This window comes from Lactuca sativa, chromosome 3 (genome assembly GCF_002870075.4).
Source record: "Lactuca sativa cultivar Salinas chromosome 3, Lsat_Salinas_v11, whole genome shotgun sequence".
Classification (NCBI taxonomy): domain Eukaryota; kingdom Viridiplantae; phylum Streptophyta; class Magnoliopsida; order Asterales; family Asteraceae; genus Lactuca; species Lactuca sativa.
This window is the reverse complement of record NC_056625.2, coordinates 18,470,397-18,484,961: the sequence shown is the minus strand read 5'-3', so window position 1 is coordinate 18,484,961 and position 14,565 is coordinate 18,470,397. Positions and strand designations below refer to the sequence as shown.

Here is a 14,565-nt window from a genome sequence, read left to right as displayed (position 1 = left end):
AATTATCAAGCCAACTGAGCAAACTCCTGAATAAAGGATTTATCAGACCCAGCTTCTCGCCATGGGGATCTCCGGTTCTTTCGTTAAACATAAAGGCGGATCCTTTAGGATGTGCATCGAATATAAGGAATTAAATAAGCTCACCATCAAAAACCGGTATCTACTTCCACAAATCGATGATCTATTTGACCAGCTCCAAGGCGCTAGTTACTTTTCTAAGATAGATCTAAGATTTGGTTATCATCAACTCAAAGTCCGAGAAGAGGACATTCCTAAGAATGCTTTCCGAACTTGTTACGGTCATTACGAATTCGCCATAATGCCCTTCGGTCTAACGAATGCCCCCGCTTCATTTATGGACCTCATGAATCGAGTCTGCCGCCCATTCCTTGATAAACTCGTAATCGTTTTCATCGATGATATTCTTGTGTACTCTCGAAGTGAAGAAGATCATAGCTAACACCTCCGAAAGATTTTAGAAATCCTGTGGGCTGAAAAGCTGTATGCGAAACTCTCTAAGTGTGAATTTTGGCTCCATAATGTAAACTTTATGGGCCATGTAGTCAGTCAAGAAGGAATACACGTGGACCCCTCCAAGATCAAAGCAATCAAGAGCTGGGTAACTCCGGTAATGCTAACGGAAATTCGCCAATTCTTAGGTCTCCCAGGCTACTACCCAAGATTCATGCAGAACTTCTCTAAGATAGCCAAACCCCTCACCACATTGACTCAGAAAGGCATACCTTTCAACTGGACCGAGAAGCAAGAAATTGCCTTCCAATCTTTGAAGCAAGCCCTCTGTAGTGCTCCAGTGCTATCCTTGCCGGAGGGAACTGAAGACTTTATAATTTACTATGATGCTTCGAATCAAGGATTAGGTTGTGTCTTCATGCAATGAGAGAGGGTAATCGCTTATGCATCCAGACAACTGAAAACTCATGAAGTAAATTATACCACACATGATCTTGAACTGGTGGCGGTGGTCTTCGCCCTAAAAATTTGGATGCACTACCTCTATGGTACCAAGTGCACCATCTTTACAGACCACAAGAGCCTCCAAAACATTCTAAATCAAAAGGAACTAAACATGAGGCAATGGAGATGGTTTGAACTGTTAAATTATTATGAGTGTGAAATCAAATACCACCCGGGCAAGGCTAACGTAGTAGCCGATGCCCTGAGCCGAAAGGAGTATTCAAGTTGTCGTGTGAAGACCCTGTTAATCACCATCCAGTCTCATCTAGCCTCACAGATCAAGGAAGCCCAATTGGACGCATTGAAGCCAGAGAATGTCGCTAGTGAATCGCTACGAGGAATGGAGAAGGAGCTCGAAGTCAAAGACGACGGAACCTACTACTTCATGAATAGAATATGGGTTCCTAAAATTTGGGGATTTAGAGAGACAGTCATGCATGAAGCCCACACGACGTGATATTCTATTCATCCGGGGTTAGACAAAATGTATTTGGATATCAAGAAGCAATATTGGTGGCCTAATATAAAGGCAGAGATAGCCACTTTCGTGGGCAAGTGCCTTACTTGCGCCAAGGTGAAAGTAGAATACCAAAAGCCCTCGGGATTGCTGCAGCAACCAATGATACCCTAGTGGTAATGGGAGAGGATTACCATGGACTTCGTGACAAAATAACCTAAGACAACTGGCGTATTGGATGCAATATGGGTAATTGTAGATAAACTAACAAAATCCGCTCATTTCCTGCCAATAAAAGAATCCTACAAGATGGAAAAGCTGACCCGAATTTACATCAAGGAGGTTGTGAGACTCCATGGAGTGCCAGTATCTATTATCTCGGATCGAGATAGCATATTTACTTCAAGATTCTGGAAATCTCTTCAGAAGGCAATGGGGACATAGCTAGATATGAGCACCGCCTACCACCCACAGACAGATGGTCAGAGTGAGCGCACCATCCAAACTCTAGAAGATATGCTCCGAGCTTGCGTGATAGATTTCCGCAGGTCATGGGATACCCACTTGCCTCTAATTGAATTCTCTTATAACAACAGTTACCATATGAGCCTCAAGGTTGCTCCCTTCGAGGCTATTTATGGTCGTAAATGTAGATCTCCCCTATGTTGGGCTGAGGTGGGTGACACTCAACTAGCAAAAGGGAAATTGCCAGTCAGTGCTCTTACAAGACCCAAAATCATTCATGAGACAACCGAAATCAAAGCTCGACTTCAGGCATCGCGAGACTGACAAAAGAGCTATGCTGACAAGCGGCGAAAGCCACTAGAATTTCAAGTCGGGGATCACGTGCTATTAAAGGTTTCTCCATGGAAGGGAATGATTCGATTTGGGAAAAGAGGAAAATTAAACCCGCGATACATTGGACTGTTCGAGATTCTTGCCCGTATTGGTCCAGTGGCTTACAAGCTGCAGCTACCTATCGAGCTCAGCAACGTACACCCAGTGTTCCATGTCTCAAATATGAAAAAGTGTCTATCAGATGAAACCCTTGTCTTCCCTTTAAAAGAGATTGAGATAAACGAGAATCTCCTATTCATCGAAGAACCAGTCGAAATTATGGATAGGGAGGTGAAGCATACAAAGCAAAGTCGCATCCCGATCGTGAAGGTTCGATGAAGCGCAACACGTGGACCGAAATTCACGTTGGAATGTGAAGACCAGATGAAGCAGAAGTACCCTCACTTATTCTTCCCTTCACAAACCAAGTTTTCAAAAGAATTTCGGGAAGAAATTTCCTTTAACAGGGGGATGATATCACAACTAGCATTTTAGCTAGGAAATTCTATTCCTGTGTAATCATCCAACTATTGTAAATCATATACTCTAAGTAAATCTCACACAATGCTCATTAGATTCATCAATCATGTTCAACAAAGAGACTAAAAACCCTAAGAATCCCGGTTTGAGTCCATATCGGATTAGAATTTCCTTAATGGACCTAATGGACCAATAAGCACCCAATTCAACTTTATTGGACTTAGAAGCCCTAATTGGACCCAATTCATAAATCTAAATCATTTTTGGGCCATTGGGACCTAGAATGATTCATTCTAACCCTAATGGGCCTTATTGGGCCATAACTAATCCAATTAACCTTAGTGAGCCGTAAGCCTATTCTTATATTCTATTTGGGAAGTGAATGCTTCCAAGGGCCCAATGGGCTGAAAATTTTTATGTGTAGGATCCAAATATCCTAACTAAATTTAATGGGCCCAAACTACTCAACCCTTTTTCCTTGGCCCAAAATCTCGGCCCATGTATAAAAAAAGTGAAAAGGGGGGGGGGGGGGTTGACTTTGGAGGTGCCACCTCCATATTATACAACATGCATCAATGTTAAGACCCTCCATACATCCATGCTAGTCACCTCACCACTCTCTCCCCCCTCTCTTCTTCTACTCTCGGCTGAAGACAACACACACACTACACCATATTCTCTCAAAACACTCTCAAGAATCATCCTACTCCTTCCATTAAATCTCGAATTTTTCCTTGTGTTTCAAGAGGGTTTTCACAAGATAATCATCACTTCTTGGTAAGTCTTTACACATCCAAGTTCTATAACTCCATTCTCATGTTAGATCACTCTTTTAAGCAAAGTTTTTGGTGATCATACTCCTAGAAATCTTCTTAAGTTCGAGATCTACTCAAGGGAGTTTGCTAGGGCCAAAAATCACTTCATCTCTTTCCACTTCTTCAAAAACCGAAACATCAAGCATAGGTGAGTTCATACCCCCTTGTTTTCGGTTTTCATATGATTTTTGGGGGAGAATGCAAGTAAAATGTGTAGATCTATGTGTTATATGCATGTAGAGGTGCTTTAATATCCCTAATTAGAGGTGCTTTAATATTACTTTTTTCATTCAATCTTTTGTTTATTCGATAACTCAAAGTGAAGTTTAATAGATAAGTTTAAACAAACCCCCATCCCAATTTTTCGTTTTCGTTTCATTTAATTTAATTTGTTACTAGTCATACATGTTCTTTGAAAGTTCATACATGTTCTCCGAAAGTTCGACACCCTTATCTGCCACAACTATACTATATCGATCAGGTTCGTTGTATCTATGTATTGTCATGATAGACTAAGGATCTATAAATTTAAAACCTGACATCTTTTAGTATATAAATACACATCAAGTTTTTGGTATCGTTGTTGGGGAACAATTTAATCTATTTTCACTTTTATTAATTGTGTAAAATATTTAGTAGGTTTTAGTTTTCTTTTTCATTTTCTGAATTCATGATATTTGCTACACGAAATCCAACGTACCAAGACGTGAGTTTTGCTGAATCCATATTCAATTTTATTTTACGTTTTGTTTAATTTTATGCTTGGTTTATTTTTGTAATTGTAGTTAATGCCCATGGAATTCACTTTGAGTATGACATCACCATTCGAAGATCCTGAACGAGAACTTCAAACAAGACAAAGGGAGAAGGGATCAATAGGAAGTAACTTTATCAGAAAAAAGTCATCCCGAATCAAAAGGCGACCAAATCTAGCAAGAAGACATGGCTGACGCACTGAAACTAGAAGAGTACGTCATCCAAACAAGATATGGCGTCGAAACCAAATTGGTTCGACCGGTTATCCCACCTACAACCATTTTTCGATCTCAAAAGACAGTTCTTGAACATGCTAAAGGAGACATTTTTCTTTGGAAAATACCACGAGGACGCCAACAAGCAAATTGGCGAAGTGGTAGAGATTACAAATTATTTCAATATTTCAGGTGTGTCGAAGGACGCAATAATGTTGCGTGTGTTACTCATTTGTCATGTCATCCAAACTTGACTGTTCGTGTCTTGAGTTCTTGATGAATTCAACTTGAAACCAATAAGGTAACACTTCTTTCTTTCTTTGATTAGTTATTAACAATTCTGATATCAAACTACACTTGGTCCTTGTTAATTGTTACCCTCCAATCGGCTTCCATTTGAGGATTTTGTCACTATTCTGAAATTGGTTAAATATGAGATAAGTCATAAATTTGAAATTTGTTAGGCACTACTTTGAAATTTGTTAAATCATAAATGTTATGATATATCAATGTGTTTATTATAGCATCCCGTGTTCTAAAATTCTGGCTTTGTGACTATCGTTTATACTATAAAGCAATATACATTCAGTAGGTTTGAACCGGAAACCCACAGGCTCAAACCAAAAACCTAAAAAAACTGACTGAAATAAAAACCAAACCTATACGTTTTTTTTTTTCTTTTTGGAATGGCTGAATTTTTATAAAAAACAAAAAAGTCTTAACAATAACTTAAAGATGAAACATAACTACTACATCATAAAGTTCAAAATGGGGTTCTGAAGCCATAAATTCCACGGAATAAAGAATTTATGCTTCCGATGGACCACCTAATTAAAAGAAAAAACAACAATATCTTCAAATAACCTATCTTGTATATGTCTCGATTGGTCAAACACACACTTATTTTTGAAATTCCATACGGACCACCAGTTCGTATAGATAATAGCTTCCAAGATATCCTTCCTATTCATACTTGAATGAATAGCTTCAAAAAACAAAGACATCCCATCTATTGAAATTAACTTAGACATGTCAATATCAAAACCAATATGGGTTTTCAAACAAAAAAACTGACTTATACAATTTGAGTTTAGATTTAATAAAATAAACAACCTAAACCGATCCATGTTCATCTCTAACTCTAGGCCTTGGGGGTTTTCATTGTTAGATACGGCCATTATTAAAACATTTTCCATTCTAGACCAAAAGCATCTCACTAATCGCACATAAACTTACATCCTTCCTATTTATACTTAAATGAATAGCCTCCAAAAACAAAAACATCCTATCTTGAAATTAACTTAGACATGTCAATATCAAAACCTATATGGGTTTTCAAACCAAAAAAGTTGACTTATACAATTTGAGTTTGGATTTAACAAAATAAACAACCCAAACCGATCCATATTCATCCCTAACTCTAGATCCTTAGGGTTCTCATTGCTATATAGGACCATTATTAATACATTTTTCATTCTAGACCAAAAGCATCTCACTAATCGCACATGAACTTATATCCAATTCTAATCACATTTCAGTGCAACCATCCAAGAGATAAAAGTGGACTGTATTCGAAGTTGTTTTTTAATGGATTGTCTTGGGGCTTGGGCTACTTACAGGCTATGATCAAATATATTCAAAGATCACTCGAAATTTAAACATATATCTGAAATCAAATAAAAAACTAAGTTAGTCCTTTTTGATGGTATTAAAAAGGTTATAATAATTCAACATACAAGGCACCATACATTTACGAACACATTTGGATTTCTTTACATTAATGCAACTCAACCATATAATATAAAATCCACAATTCTTGATTCTAGTTCATGTTTGTTATCGAAAACAAACATTATTTATAGGTAAGATATGATTAATGCGTAAGTGTCAATGTTTCCAAAAATAACAAGGGCCCCACATCAAATGCAATTGGGCCAAGTTGAACTAAAATAAGACTATATCCATGCAACCTGGATGGCCAATACATCATCAAGTAATGAACCAACCCTCATTCATATGTATCCATACTTTCTTTATTAATTATTACTTTTGCTTTCTTGAATAAATAACCCTTTTTTTTTTTATTCTATCAGATACAAGTTACAATAATAATATTGTTATTTTAATAGATAAAATAGGTACTATGGTAATCTTACATTAAAAGAAGGGTGTTTTACCTTTGAGTTATTATTGGCAACTCAAAGTTTAATGCTTAATTTTCCAATCAAAGACAAAAAAAAGACACTTGTATTAGAGCATTAGGCATGAGCCTGTTGAGATTGTGTTATAACACCAAAGGGAAAATGGTGTTTATGGTGTTATGACGATGTTATGAGGAGGTTAAGAGGAGAAAAATAGAGAGAGAAGAAACGTGCAGCCAATCAATGTTTTCGTTCTAATATGTCATAACACCAACAAGATATGCCATAACACCAAGAGGGAAACGGTGTTTATGATGTTATGAAATGCCACATCAGCAAAATATTAATTCTCGTTGCCCATTGCATATGCTCTTAGCCAGTAATCTATTTAAAAGCATGGATATTTTTGTCATTTTAGTGTTTATCCTTTTCTAGTGTATTGTTTTCCTCCCATGGACACATGTATATCTCTTCTGCAAAACAAAGCAATTGTCATCTCAAGAAACCCTAATTTATAGCTCACTTATGCTTATCCATTTGGTTATCTATCTTCAACCCATCTCGATTCAACTTCATTCTTTGATACTCATTTCATAAAATTACCTTCTTGCTTTAATGTTCGAACAATCTTCCCCGTTCCCTATGTTTGGGGAATCAAAGCTTTAATAAGGTAACATTCAATTCTTGCTTTCCGAATATCGATTGTTTTTGTCAATGTTTAAATTTGCATTTTATGACTATTTGGATTCTGTTTCCTTATGCTTTCGTTTACTTTCATGACGAAAATCATACCTTCGTATCCAGTTTACTTCAGGCACTTACGAAAATTACCCAAAAATGAGGTTTTCTCGATCACATGATCAAAATATATGCTGAGTTCGTTTTAATTGCTTAAATTGACTTGGTTGTGATCAACATATTCATTCAAGTTGTGTTGATTGTTTACATCTTGCTTACAACAATGAACTTGTGTCGATCATATAATTGTATATGCGAATATAAACCTTTGAATATTACAAGTAAAAAGTACTTGTTCTATCCCACAACACCTTTTTAGCATTCTCCTTTTCGAAGTTCATGTTTAATAGGCCCTTTTTTAATTGAAAAATTAAAAAGCAACCTCTTAATTTTTAGATAAAAAGTGTCTTACAGCCTCTTAAAAAATACCTCTTGATTCTTTATTTACCTCTTAAAAGTTCAATGTGTTTGCGTATCTGAGAAAAACCAATTATGCCCTAAAAACACGAAAACACGGAAACCTTCGACGCCCAAATCTTCTCCCGTCTACCCCTTTCTCCTCCATCTTCAATATCGCGTTCGCCTCCCTCCATTCTGCAAAGCTGCCACCGCTCGCTCCCCCTCCACCTCCGGCAGCCTCGCCAGCCCCGCCTCCGCCAGCTTCTGCAGGTAAGAGTTTTGCTTTTCTTTTCATCTGAAAATCGAGTTGAAGATGTTTTTCTTCCTGAAAATCGACTATCAGATGTTTATTTTTTTCTTCCTCTGAAAATCGAGTTCAAGATACTAGGGCTGTTTTGGTTTTGGCTTTTATTTCCCGAAGTAAGATTTTCGTTTCTTGATGCAGATGGTCAGTTTTTTTTTTCTTCTGAAATCAGATTAAAGTTTGAAATGTTCATTTTTCTGAGATCATATGTTCTTGATGTTATGCTGAAATCTGATGCTATGTGATGCTGAAATCAGATGCTATGTGCTTTGTTTTGATGTTAGTGAAAAACAAGTAGTAGATGGGGATAATTAAACAAACATTTTATATTGCCTACCATGTGTTTGCTGAATTGCTTAAACCAGGGGCTTGAATTGCCAAAAAAGGGTTTCAAATCTATATTTATTCATAATATTTTACTAGTCTTTAATTGTTACAGGGATTTCAGCCAAGTTCAAAACATTAAAAATAGTCTGTGCCACTTTCTATTTTTGTTATTCAAGAGGAAGTTGAAGTTGACAATTCCTTGAACATTCATTAATTTTGCCATTAAGTGTTCGATCATTTGCTTGAACGAGTCTTATTATATCACAAGTTACAAAGTCTTGGCTTCATCATTAGAAGATCAGTATATTCTAATTTTTATGCAAAACTGCAAGTACAATTTCTATGAAGAACAACTAGTATTTTCATGTGTACGCCAATGAAATGGCATTGTATATTGAAAAATTTACCTTAGTTATAACATTGCTATATATGAGATTTGCTTTCTCTTTTATTATCAATTGAGTCAGCTCATGTTGCATATGAAATTTCTATGTATGATCTCTTTCTTAACTCATATATGAATCAATTATCTGCACTTTACATTTCTTTTCCCTTTTTATGTTACAAAGTTAGCAAACTACATTATGATTTCAACTTCAATACCAATTACCAATACAAATCCTTAAATTTTAACGGGTGCATTTTGATTTTCATTGTAGAAAGCATGAAATTGGTAGCTACGTATCCAACACATGGAAAGTTGGAAACAATTCTCATTCGGGCTTAACGACATAAACACAAGTGATGTCACCATTCGTCTGAGAAACACCAAAGGAAGACCCGAAGTGTTCCATTTGCATTCATCAATCCTCAAAGATAAAAGCAAATATTTTGCAGATACACTTTCTGATCCAAATTGTGGTGATTCTATTGATATCTACTGCTTAGATTCCAACTATGAACACCATGTTGACCTCTTGAAACGTCTCTATCTTCCCAAAGATTCTCTTTTAGAATCATGGAATTCTGTCCACTCTGCTCTTGGTGTTCTTGAATTAGCGACAGAGTTCAACTGTCACGAAATCATTGAAAGCTGTGTTCAGTATTTAGAAGCTGTCCCATGGGAAGATAAAGAAGAAGAATTAATCTTGAAAGTAGTTCCTAAACTGGGTCCATTAGCAATGCCCGTATTAGCTAGAGTTGACCCTGTTGACTTTTCCTCTACAAAAAACGTTTTCCTTTCTGCTATCCGATTTGCCACCTCAATTGTTTCTCCATCCGCTCCATTTGGCGATGAGTTGAAAACTTCAGCTCAAGAACAATTGGAGTACATGTTAGGCGATGATGATGAAGAGATCCCTTTAGTCATAGCAGATGAAGAAGTCAAATCAGAGTCAACGAAAGGACTCATGAACATTTCTTCTTCATTTGAAAAAGAGTTGTCTTGTTTACTTTCAGAGACCGAATATGAAGTTACAGAGAAGAAAGTAATGCAGTCACTTTCAGATCTTGGATGGATTTGCAACATTCTTTCCAAAATGGACCTCATGAAAGAGTTTGTTGACCAATGGATTGACCTTTCAGATAGAGTGATTGGGGTTATGGAGGACAAGATATTGAAAAATGGAATGTGGGATTTGAAATTGAAGATTATAGAGTTAACAGGGAAGGTTTTAGATGCGGTTGGATATGGGAATGTGATCATGCCAGCTGTACGTAGAGTGGAGTTAGTGAAAACATGGCTTCCTTATATCAGAAAGATGAAACCAGTTCTTGATTCTATTGGGGATAATGAGAGTGGATTTCCTTACAAGATGGATGATGATTTGTGTCAAAGCATTGAAGGGGCAATTGTGGCATTGTTATCAGCACTTCCATCGAATGATCAGGCTGATATTTTAGCAGACTGGATGAGTGGGGAGCAAGAGCAAGTGAGGTATCCTGATTTGAGTGAAGCTTTTGAGATTTGGTGTTATAGGACTAAATCTGCAAAAAGAAGATTGGTGGAGGGGTTGGATAGACTTGGTAAAAGTAAAACTACTGTGAGCTTGTGATCACAAACTGAAACTGGTTGCTATTGTGGTTGTAAGTTTATATCGATATGTTGAAAAGGTTACAGAAAGATTTACTTGTTGAGTTGTTTGCAATTTCTTGTTGCTAATTGAAGCCTTTTTTATCGAGTTCCTGGATTGTTTCTTATTAATGGTGATGCCATTGTCATATATATTTACTTTGAAACATGAAATGATCTGTTAATTAGATGCTTCAATGGTAGTGATATGTAGTTTTTTTTTATTATCTACTATAAAGCAAGCGAATTGGTTGAGTCTTGCATTTTAAGAGGTGCAGATTTTAATAACTCAAAACACAAACATTTTATGCATAGTTGAAATAGACACGATGGAGTCCAGTTTCAGGATGTCTTCTTCTTTTGGTGGAATCTTGTTTTTTTGTTCTATCTAACAAATCTATCAACATGAATTCCATTCCATATAGAGGGAGGTTAACTTTTTTGAAATGGGAAGTTTGCATTTGGTTTGGTTTTTGTGGTTCATCATTTTTTTTAAGTTCCAAGTTTTATTTTTGTTTTATGTTTAATTTTGATTTGGTGGTGGTGGTGTTTGCCTAATGTGGTGACCGAAGAAGAAGAAAGAGAGAGGCAGAGTAAATTTGCGAGAGAAAGAGGAACCAGAGAATGGTCATGGTGCACATTCTGAACATGTTATTGTGAATATAGGTGTATGGTTGTACATAAGTTTTAAATGGGTTCAACCTTTGTTAATTTTGTAACAATAAAATAAATAAATTAATAACCATTTAAAAACTACAGAAAAATAATCAGGAAGGATCATAGTCTTTTTAAGTTGACTTGAGACCAAATATGAAAAAAAAGACACCACGAGAATGGTCCAAATGCAAAAAAAAGAGACACAACATGTAATTTTCAGTAATTCTTGAACAATATATAAAGCGATAATTTTACAAGGATTAATTACAATCAGTACAAATGAAATATTTCATAGAAATGATCAAGTTTTTACGTTTTTGAAAAATGACATCTTTTTCCATATTGAATCATTTTGGACATTCTAGAAAAAAAAACATTTCGGACTAGAATTTCGGATTTCAGATTACGAATAAATATATATTTTTCCTAAATTTCAAGAATAAGTCTAAAATCAATTTTTTTTTTCCAGAATTTCAAAGAAATGATTCATTATTTTTTTATTATTGAAATCCATCAAAAACTTATTGAAATATAACAAATGATAAGTACAATAGACGCAATGTGTTTAAGTACAATCAGTACAAATGAAATATTTCATAGAAATTATTTTTATTATTATTGAAATCCATCACATATTTCACACTGTCATCAAGCATCATATTTACCGAATATATTTATTCTAAACATATTATCCTATCTAATTATCATTTGTTTTATGTATATATATTAGTAAAAACCGTTACTCATAAATTAAAAATTATTTATTGGATTTTGAATTTTTTTCTTGAACTTTCGAAATAGTTATTTTTTTTTCTGGACCATAACGGAGAATCCGAAATTTAAGTCCCAAATATATCTACTATAATAAATAAAGGTTTTTTGCTACATGTCCTCTTCTCATTCATTTAGACACATGTCATTTTCTGGAATTTTTAAATTTTCTATTTTCCACTTGTCATTTTATTGTATTTTTCATTTTATTAAATTAAAGTTTCACATTTAATATATAAGGTTATATATATGTAAGATATTTATTAGAAAGAGTTTATATATGTAATGTATTCAATACATTAAAGCCTCATTAATTTTAATAATTCAAAATTTTTTCACTTTTCTTATAAATTCAAAATTTTCAAATTGTTAAAATTTTAAATTTATTTTTTTTTTAAATAAACCTATGTAATACATGGATCTCACACCTAATAAGAAAATATTTTAATTCTGGACATAAATATTATTATTTCTGAAATAGGTAATTTCTATTAAATGCTTTTGTCATGGTAGTAAATTTTGTTAATTGAAATCGATTTATGTTAGATTTACTTGCGCATTCTCCATGTTTGAAAGCACCGAATAAATTGTTACCTTTTGTTTTACTAGATTTATGCTGTCAATAATCTGCATCGTCAACGAACAATCATCCCATCACCCTCAACACGCAGAGCAGACCGTCAACAACTACACATACGATGGAGCATCCACAAGTCACAACGATTTCACCATTCTTTGTATCAAAACTTGACCTAATTCCCTATAGATGGCGAATTTGTATGTACAAGCGGCGCCGCCGACGGATCTCAACAGGAATACGGAGTGGTTCACGTACCCCGGCGTCTGGATCACCTACATACTCATCCTCTTCTTTGCTTGGCTAGCCGTTCTCTCCGTTTTCGGTTGTTCTCCTGGCATGGCTTGGACCATCGTCAATCTCTCTCACGCTGTGGTACCTCTTTCTGTTTCTCTTCTTTTACATCCGTGATTACCTGATTACGATCGTGTTAGAGCCAATTTGCTTTGTGTCGATGAGCTCATGATTTAGGGTTTAGAGTCCGAATCCTCTGTTCAGCTTGCCTGATCCGATTTATCAATGTTTTGATTGTTTTTATCAATTGATGTTGATATATAGATGGATTTAGGTGTAATAGAGCTTATATTGTGCTTCTAATAGTAGCAATAGTAGCGAGCATGTTCTCGAGTTTTTTAGCTCGTGTATTGGTACTTCAAAATTCAAATGATCAATGACTTCTAGTTAGGGTTTGGACTTCACCTCAAGATGTTCTTAAGCTAGTATCTATGTCCTAGTCCTGTGTTTCGAACTCTTTCTGACATACTTTGCAACTCATGGTGGATATATGATCTTGTGGAGAATATATAGGTGTGTGTTGTGGAGAAAGATAGACATTGTACACCTACTACTATGCACATTATAATCGGTTATAACTTTTCCTTATGTATAAGCATCTTTATACATCTATATGATATCAACATCATCAATAACTTGTGTATCTATGCTGTGTATGGACTGTGGAGATGAATTTCCAAGTTGATGTGTCAGCCTGTATTCTGGTCAGGCAGAGTAACTTAATTCAAAAGCTTAGCAAAGACTTTAAACCGGTATCAATGTATGAACCCTTACACAGTGTTCTTGATGTTGTTGAAATTCCTTAGTTATCCATTTGTGCCTGTGATACTCTTGATGGAGTTATCAGCCACAAGCTTTCAACATTGAGCTTCTAATGCATTTCTGTCATAATTTGCACACTACTTATTGAGAGACTATAGAGTAGTTTTAAAAAGTTTCTGACCTATGCATGCTTGTGAGTGGACTGATATTATGATTGCTAATTTGTGTGTTTTATCAATCAGATGACATACCATTTCTTCCACTGGAAAAAGGGAACACCTTTTGCTGATGACCAGGGCATCTACAACAGGCTGACATGGTGGGAGCAGATTGATAGTGGCAAACAGCTCACACGCAACAGGAAATTTCTTACTCTTGTCCCTTTGGTCCTGTAAGTTTTCTTTATTTTCTTAACCTTTCAATCTGTGTTTTTATTAGGTTCCTTTTTCTTCATGTTAATCTTCTTCCACTAGTTTGATTGGGGGTATATGGTGATTATATGTGCATGCAGGTACTTGATAGCATCTCACACAACAGACTACCAGAACCCAATGCTGCTCTTAAACACCCTTGCAGTTTTCGTGTTAGTTCTTGCCAAATTTCCACACATGCACAAGGTTCGCATATTTGGAATCAATGCTGAAGAGTGAATTTTTTTTCCTCCTTTCTAAAAATGGCTACACCTCTTTGTTTTCAATTGCACACGTAACATTTCAAACATTAACCCATTTGTTTTACAATTGACTTGATGAATTTTGATTGCAAGCTTTTATCAAATGTTACATTCATTATAGTCCAAAGATTTAGTTTCAGGGATGAAAGACCTTTAACTCCATTTTCCTCTTAGAAGATTGTTTTTTTTAGATTGAAATATTTTTGTTTTTTTTTCTAGATTGAATAAACCGTCTATACGAGACTAAATGACCTTTTTAACCTTTATATTCCGACAAACAGTTTTCACAGTGTTCATCAATTGTAACTTCAAAGAAGTTGAGAAGAAAAAGGCGCTTAAATTTTTTAATACATTAGGTCATTCTGTCCTCAAATAG

General features: G+C 35.4%; 2 protein-coding genes across 2 annotated transcripts; both read left to right on the top strand.

Annotated features, from left to right (window-relative positions):
- Window positions 1-7,865: 7,865 nt before the first annotated feature.
- LOC111893757 (BTB/POZ domain-containing protein At3g05675) lies at window positions 7,866-10,587 on the top strand. Its single transcript, XM_023889839.3, has 2 exons — window positions 7,866-8,083; window positions 9,104-10,587. Exon 2 carries the CDS (start codon window positions 9,137-9,139, stop codon window positions 10,436-10,438), a length of 1,302 nt encoding a protein of 433 aa, XP_023745607.1. The 5' UTR covers window positions 7,866-8,083; window positions 9,104-9,136; the 3' UTR covers window positions 10,439-10,587.
- A 1,898-nt stretch (window positions 10,588-12,485) lies between these two features.
- On the top strand, window positions 12,486-14,337 carry LOC111893775 (uncharacterized). Its single transcript, XM_023889856.3, has 3 exons — window positions 12,486-12,835; window positions 13,759-13,907; window positions 14,028-14,337. The coding sequence occupies exons 1-3, from the start codon at window positions 12,650-12,652 to the stop codon at window positions 14,164-14,166; spliced, it is 474 nt and encodes a 157-aa protein (XP_023745624.1). The 5' UTR covers window positions 12,486-12,649; the 3' UTR covers window positions 14,167-14,337.
- The last annotated feature ends 228 nt before the right edge of the window (window positions 14,338-14,565 follow it).